We start from the raw sequence: 8,158 nt of genomic DNA, 5'->3' as shown, positions 1-8,158 counted from the left end.
TCAAAATTAAAATACCAATTACATTGGGTCAAGTGATTCAACCCCGTGATTAAAAGTTACGCAAGTCGATTCCACTTGTTGGTCTGTATATCCGACACTCGAATGTCATCATTATTTATTATAGAAGTGTAAAACTATATATAGTACCATATAGATTATAGATGACATTTAAAAAAAAAAAGATTATAGATAACTGTGGCTACCATTTATTTATCTCACACTATTCCACTAAAATAAAGTAGTATTAAACTTTTCTTACGTTAAGGAAACAATTTCGCGATACAGAGAAATTGAAATACATACTAATCTTAAGATTAGTCAACATGAATCTCCTCAGCAGTCGTCGAATCGAAGCATTCTTCATGGGAAAAAGCCGAAGAGAGGAAAAAATTGGGAGAAAAAAAAATAAAGCCTATATCGCCAACATAACGCGTTTCTTTAACGGCTATTTTTGTATCTCGATCGTTGATTCATCATATATTTTAACCTAATGGTTCTGCATTTTTCACGATTAAAAATGATATATTTCTTTTAGTTGGCAATATAAACAGACACAAAAGCAAAAACATTTTGTCTTAAACGGGTTTTTGGTTATCTCGATAGGTTAGATGGGTTATAATTATATAAAGAAGGCCCAATAAGGTATTTAAACATTTTTTTTCTTATTTAAAACATGGACTGTATGTAAGATTTGCCTTTTAGATTTGCCTATTTTAGAAACTTTTTGTATAAAAGGTACCTACCTATACATTACTAATTAGTACTAAACCTTATAAAAAATAAGGTTTAATAGCTGATCATAAAGTATCACCGAAAATATGATCAGCTATTAAACCTTATTTTTTAAGACTTTTTTTTGGGTTATCCTATGACTATAAATGGGTATATATTATGGGTCATCTCATATATATAATTTAGGTACATACAAAATACTTGCTATACGGAAGAAAAAAAATGATGACACATATCGTAGAACCCACCAACCATATCTTAAGCTCGCTGCCCCATGCATTTTATATATACTATGAAATTATAGTTGTGCGCTTCCGTTTTACATTGAAGGTTAAGACTTTGGCCTAGTCAAATTTGTTCGCCTCGTAAACTTTTTTTTTTCTGCCTGACCGGTGGGAAACAAGTCTCACGTCTGTCTGTTTCGACCGCACGTGATCGATCGTTGCTTTCACGTGTCCCTGGCAGAGTGGCAGTTGAAACTATTAACCAATCTTTGTTTAAGGAAAAATTGTATGCGAACGAACAACATACATGGGCTGCGCCCCAATATGCCACTCGGCCCAACAAGACGAATTCCGTGATTCCGGCCCGACCAAAATGGATGCAAGTTATTAATAATCCGTAAAGGGCAATCTCGGGAATTCACGATGGGAACCCTAGAAAACCCTCGGTCTACAGTCCACTATATAAAGAAACAGTACTCACTGGAGAAAGGGGGGAGACTCGCGTACAATACCCCGAGAGCAATACTTTGCGTCTAAAAACTTTTGTTATTCTCTGTATAATTTTCTGTTAGCTTCCGAGCTCGTCGTGACTCACTTGTCAGTTCTCCTGTGAACTGACGAGCACGATCTTGACTCGTTTTAGTGACGACCTCACATTCCTATCGTTAATAAAGAACAAATTTCACTCTTTCCCCCTAAAATCGATATTTATTTAGTGTTGTGCAATTCCCAGTACCAACAATTGGCGCCCACCGTGGGGCAAGAGTAGAACGCTTCTTTTAGACGAATCAATACTGACGGTCCTCACTTCCTCGAAGTTTCAAGATTCATGACGAACCCTAGCGACGATCTCAACGAAGCAATGGAGCAACCGACGGAGCAACTAACGGAGCAGCGATGGGGGCGAACGAGAGCACGAACCGTACCGCCTCTACCCTCTTCAACCGTCTCAGCCGAAGGCCCCTTGCCGAGCACGACACCTCCGCCAACGCCCGACGCGTCCTTCAAGCCTCTTACGACAGCTGCAGCCGGACCCGGACCTGTCACCGACCAGCTGGTAACTGACGCCACCGCTCTCCTCAGCGCCGCCCTCACATGCGCTGCCGCTCTCCCCGACGCTGCCGCTCTCCCCAGCGCCACTCTCACCAACGCTGCCGCTCACCCCAATGCCGCCCTCCCCAATGCTTTGCCCGTCCAAAGGAGCGGGCTCGACGACCTGATGCAAGTCATACTCGATCGGCTCGATGGTCAGGAAGCGCGAACAAACGAACGGCTCGAAGCAATCGTGGCGGCACAAGAAGCATCGCAAAATCAAATAAGCAGGCTCCAGCAACGACGGAGCGAGCGCCGGAGCGAGAACGACCATGGCGAGCAGCATGCGAATCCACCGCCCCCTGCGCCGCTGTCCGTCGAAGAACGCTACGAAGGCCACAGACGCCGCCCAGCGTCTATAGTCGTAAGATCCATCGATCGACGTAGCAGGCGGGAACCAGCTGACGAACACCAGGACCGTCAAGGTCAGCGGAGCCGAAGCCCACAGACTCCAACATTACCGGCCCGACAGTTTGAAGGAGACCTCAAGGATGAAACAATACGGCGCCTCAAGACGATGCTCCACGAGCTCTCCTCGAGAGTACACCGGGCGACGAGCTCCGCTCCCAATCTCGATCGAGTATTGGAGGAAGTCCAGCGCTCGCCATTTACAGCACGGATCTCCCGCGTTCGCATTCATTACGTGAACAAATTCAAGTTCGCCCCGTATAATGGATTGGATGATCCAAAACCGTTCTTAACTTCAATGAGTGTTGCGATTGGCCGAGCTCATTTCAGCGAGGAGGAGTACGAAGCTGGCTGCTGCCAGCTATTTGTTGAAAACTTGGCCCACGAGGCCTTAGGATGGTTCTCCCGACTCCCGCCGAACTCGATCGGAAGCTATCACGAGCTAACAACCGCTTTCCTACAACACCATTCCACGTTCATGATTCGAGGTGCCTCGAATGCCGACCTCTGGAACATGTTTCAACAAAACAACGAGTCACTCCGGGAATTCATGGAGAGATTCAAAAGAATAGTCTCGAACTCTCGATCGCCGACGACACAGCAATCTCAGCTCTCCGTAATGCTCTTACTCACGGTTCCCGATTTCGGGAAGACATCATCATCCACGAGCCCCTATCCCTGGACGACGCGTTACACCGCGCCAACAGGTACATCGAGCTGGATGAAGAAAGTGCATCGAGAGCGAACCGACCATTGCCTGAACCGCCAACCTCAAAGTCGGCCAAAGGAAAGGAAAAGGCACAGGACGAGCATCATGAGCCTCGTCAGCACTTCGACAAGGAATACGCTGATAAGCTGGAAAAAGCAAAGAAAGCTCAAGCGTTCGCTGTTAGCGATCAGGACCCCCAAGCGTCATCATCGAAACCCTGGAATAACAAATGGGTCCGGGACCCATCGGGTAAGGGTGGAAAGAAGTATTGCGACTACCATAAACGAGCAGGGCATACCACTGAAGAATGTCGCACCTTCCAGCAAATACTGCTGGATAAATTCAAGGGAGGCCACATTGACGTCGAACACGAGCGACGACTAACAACGGCCCACAGGGATAATCAATTTTTTAACCCTGAGAACGAGAACCCAAGTAGGCAGTACAACACAGCTCCCGCGCCACAGCACAACACAGGGGCCCTACCCTTGCCCCCGCCCCCAACACCAACCCTTAAAAGGAACCCCGAGCCGGCCGACGACCCAAACGCTCCAGCTCCGCGCCGAAGAATTAATATGATTATGGGCGGCCTAACGACTTGCTGAGACTCGGTTCGTTCCATCAAAGCTTATCGGCGGGGACTAGAATTGAAGCGGGACTGGATTGCTCAAAGTACACCGCCGACCACAACCTATGAGCCGATCACATTCACGGAAGACGATGCGTCAGGCCTAGCTGGGCCGCACAACGACCCCCTCGTAGTCGAGATGACAATTGGTGAAAGCATAGTCACCAAAATCTTGATTGATACTGGCAGCTCGGTAAACGTCATTTTCAAAGACGTACTAATTCAGATGGAGGTAGACCTGCGAACGGCCGATCATGACGTCCAACCCCTCACAGGCTTTGACGGCGACACGGTTATGACAGTTGGTACGATCATGCTACCAGTCTACGTAGGCGGAACGATGCACTGCATCAATTTTGCCATCATCGATAAACCAATCGTCTACAACGTCATCCTGGGGACTCCATGGTTGCATAAGATGAAAGTTGTGGCGTCGACGTACCATCAGTGCGTAAAGTTTCCAACCTCAAGAGGAATATTCACGCTACGAGGAGACCCGTTGATCGCCAGAACTTGCTTCATCATCGAACGACAACAGCGTAGTGCCCGCACCTTCGCAATCTCAGACCCCGCCGAGCAGCCAGATGGTCGTGTCTGTCCTAACACCGAGCTAATTATCCAGGTGAACATCGACCCTTCCGACGCGACTCGTTGCGTGGGGATCGGTGCCGATCTGCCGCAGACTATCAAGGACGAGCTCGTAAAGTTTATGTCCCAAAACGTCGAAACTTTTGCATGGAGCATGAGCAGTATGACCGGAATCGATCCCAGCATAACGTGTGACGAACTCAATGTGGATCCAACGTTTAAACCGGTCAAGCAAAAGCGAAGAAAACTCGGACTAGAGCGTACGGCCGCCGTTAAGTAACCCAGTAGTTGTGAAGAAAAAGAACGGCAAGTGGCGGGTGTGCGTCGATTTTACCGATCTTAACAAGTCGTGCCCAAAGGACAGCTTTCCTCTACCAAGAATCGACCAACTGGTCGAAGCGACCGCGGGGAACGAGCTTCTATCGTTCATGGACGCATATTCCGGGTACAACCAGATAATGATGCATAAAAACGATCAAGAAAAGACGGCCTTTATCACCGATCAAGACACTTACTGCTACAAGGTTTTGCCGTTTGGCCTGAAGAATGCTGGTGCGACCTACCAACGCCTTGTCAACCGGATGTTTGCCGAGCAGCTCGGCCGAACAATGGAAGTGTACATCGATGATATGCTGGTGAAATCAACTCACGCTGCCGACCACGTTTCACATCTTGCTAAGTGCTTTGAAGTTCTCAACCGATATAACATGAAGCTGAATCCAGCTAAGTGCTCGTTCGGCGTAACTTCTGGAGAGTTCCTAGGATAGCTCGTCACCAAGAGGGGTATCGAAGCTAACCGAAACAGATTTCGGCGCTTACCAACCTACCATCTCCAAGAAATACTCGAGAAGTTCAACGACTTACTGGGCGAATTGCCGCCCTCAGTCGATTTATCTCACGATCTACCGACAAGTGTCTACCGTTTTACCAGCTGCTTCGCAGCAACAAAAAGTTTGAGTGGGATGATAAGTGTGAGTCTGCCTTCTAGGAGCTCAAAAACTATCTCGCTACTCCTCCAGTCCTAGCTAAACCTGATCAGGGGGAAACGCTTTACCTGTACATCGCTGTCTTTAGCTCGGCGGTCAGTGGTGTACTAATTAAAGAGGACAGGGGAGATCAGCATCCCATTTTCTATGTGAGTAAAAGTCTCGATGGAGCTGAGCTCCGATATCCAACCTTGGAGAAGCTCGCCTACGCCGTAGTTATCTCGGCTAGGAAGCTACGTCCATACTTCCAATCTCACACTGTTGAAGTCTTAACTAACCAGCCATTGAGGACCATCCTGCACAGTCTGAGTCAATCAGGTCGCCTGGCCAAATGGGCAGTGGAATTAAGCGAATATGATATCGAATACAAAAATCGCACTTGTGCGAAATCTCAAGTACTCGCAGATTTTTTGGTTGAGCTCTCCCCTGAACTAGAATCAGGGGCTCCGCGCGCAGAGAAGTGGTCGTTACACGTCGATGGTGCTTCCTCCCGACACGGCTCTGGGATCGGAATACATCTCGTTTCGCCGACAGGAGAAGTACTCGAACAATCATTCCGGCTCGCCTTCGCTGCCTCAAACAACGAGGCCGAGTATGAAGCCCTGATCGCAGGAATGAGATTGGCAGGTGGAATCGGGGTTAAGAAGTTACAAGTTTTTTGCGACTCGCAACTAGTGACTCACCAGTTCAGCGGCGATTACGAATGCAGGAACGACCGAATGGACGCTTACCTTAAGGTTGTCCAGGAGCTGTCCGGCTCATTTGAGTCGTTTGAATTGACGAAAATCTCTCGTAGCGACAATGCTCCAGCCGACGTCCTGGCCGTCCTCGCTTCAACATCCGACCTCGACCTCCGTCGAATCATTCCTGTCGAGAGTATTGATCAACCGAGCATCAATCTCCTAACGAACATCGATCCCACTGCTCAAGATTATAAAAAGAAAAAGGTTATGGAGGATGCGAGCATCAACACTCCATCCTCAAAGAAACAAAGAACAGGTGAGGTGGTCGCTCCCGTGCTAACATTGCGTATCTCTGAACCATCGGTCGGTGTGCCATCAACTTCTGTTAGACGCACAACCGAGCAAGAATCCACCAAGCTGATATCCAACGAACAAATAGCTGAAGAATCAGAGTCCGCCGAACAAGGATCCACCAAACGAATATCTGCCGAACGAGAAACAGGACAAACATCTGCCGAGCATGAGTCCGTCAATCAAGGGCAGACCAGTTCTGAACCAAAAGAACGATCATATGATTGGCAAGCAGATATCCGTTCCTACATCGCCGATGGCATTGCTCCGTCCGACAAATGGGAAGCCCGGCGCCTCCGGGCCCGCTGCGCACATTACACTCTCTTGGATGGTAACGTTTTCCGCTGAACTGCATCCGGCGCACTCTTGACCTGCGTCGGTCCCAAAGAAGTCGATGACGTAATGAGAGAAGTCCATGAGGATTCCGGTGGCAATCATTCTGGGGCTCGCGCGCTCGCAATGCGCATACGCAACAATGGTCATTATTGGCCTACTATGAACGACGATTGCGAGAAATTTATCGCAAAGTGCGAAAAATGTCAGCGCCACGCTCCCATCATCCATGCGCCGACTGAGTTCCTAAGGACAACAACGCCGCCATACCCCTTCATGAGGTGGGCAATGGATATCGTCGGACCACTCCCTGTTTCTCGTCAGAAGAAATACATCCTGATTATGACGGATTATTTCACTAAGTGGGTCGAAGCAGAAGCCTTTGCCAAAATCGGAACTGAGCAAGTCCAAAAGTTCGTATGGAAAAACATTATATGTCGACACGGACTCTCGTACGAGATCGTCACTGACAACGGCACACAGTTTACCTCACTACAATTTGAAGGCTTTTGCGCGAAATGGAGAATTCGCCTGAGCAAGTCTACTCCTCGCTACCCGCAAGGAAATGGACAAGCCGAGGCGACCAACAAGACAATCATTGACGGACTCAAAAAACGGCTTGAGGATAAAAAAGGTCTCTGGGCTGACGAGCTCGATGGTGTCTTATGGTCGCACCGTACCTCCCCCCGCCGATCTACAGGACGGACCTCGTTCTCCCTTGCGTACGGAATGGAGGCCCTTGCACCAGAGGAAATTGGCGTGCCAACCTTGCGACGCTCTATGCTCGTCCATAACCCTGCTCTGAACACAGAAATGATGCTCGATACTCTAGATACTCTCGAAGAGGAGCGCGGCAGAGCACTCATCCGAATCTAGATTTATCAGCAACAAGCTGCGAAGTTCTATAACAAGAAAGTCAGGCCTCGCCACTTCGATGAAGGTGATCTCGTCCTCAGGAAAGTCTTTGAAAACATTGCCGAGCTCAATGCCGGTAAGATGGGCGCCCACTGGGAAGGCCCATACCTGATCTCCAAGGTTGTCACCCACGGCGTCTACGAGCTCCTCACCTTGGACGGCACCCCCATCCCCCGTTCATGGAATTCCGGAAACCTGAAACGTTATTACCACTAGAAGACGAACTATAATAAAAAAAAAAAAAAAAAAAAAAAAAAAAAAATGCTCGTACTACCGAGCTCAACTTCTGTAATACGAACTACGAATGGCTTGATCCCTTTCTAAGGGTACGTAGGCAGCCCGTCAGAAGGCACAACTATACCAAAACAAAATAATAATAAAAACAAAAGTTTGAAAACTTTAAAACAAAAACGAGCTCTCTCGAATGAGTCCTTCTCAGCGAGATGTCCAGCTCTTACATCGACCCTCTGGCCAAGAGAACGATTTAAAACGCGTTCCTCATGGATGCA

At 48.2% G+C, this 8,158-nt stretch overlaps 2 protein-coding genes and 1 pseudogene across 2 annotated transcripts; all 3 read left to right on the top strand.

Moving 5' to 3' along the window:
• The first annotated feature begins 2,562 nt into the window (after positions 1-2,562).
• Positions 2,563-3,770, top strand: LOC147925955 (uncharacterized; annotated as a pseudogene).
• Positions 3,771-3,932: 162 nt separating this feature from the next.
• Positions 3,933-4,661, top strand: LOC147925954 (uncharacterized). Its single transcript, XM_087492817.1, has one exon. It carries the CDS (start codon positions 3,933-3,935, stop codon positions 4,659-4,661), a length of 729 nt encoding a protein of 242 aa, XP_087348943.1.
• A 148-nt stretch (positions 4,662-4,809) lies between these two features.
• On the top strand, positions 4,810-6,749 carry LOC147925953 (uncharacterized). Its single transcript, XM_087492816.1, has 2 exons — positions 4,810-5,121; positions 5,370-6,749. The coding sequence occupies exons 1-2, from the start codon at positions 4,810-4,812 to the stop codon at positions 6,747-6,749; spliced, it is 1,692 nt and encodes a 563-aa protein (XP_087348942.1).
• Positions 6,750-8,158: the final 1,409 nt, after the last annotated feature.

The sequence above is a fragment of the Camelina sativa genome, chromosome 16 (genome assembly GCF_030686135.1).
Source record: "Camelina sativa cultivar CO46 ecotype springtype chromosome 16, ASM3068613v1".
NCBI lineage: Eukaryota > Viridiplantae > Streptophyta > Magnoliopsida > Brassicales > Brassicaceae > Camelina > Camelina sativa.
Note: the sequence above shows the minus strand (reverse complement) of the source record. Positions and strands in the feature narration are given on the sequence as shown.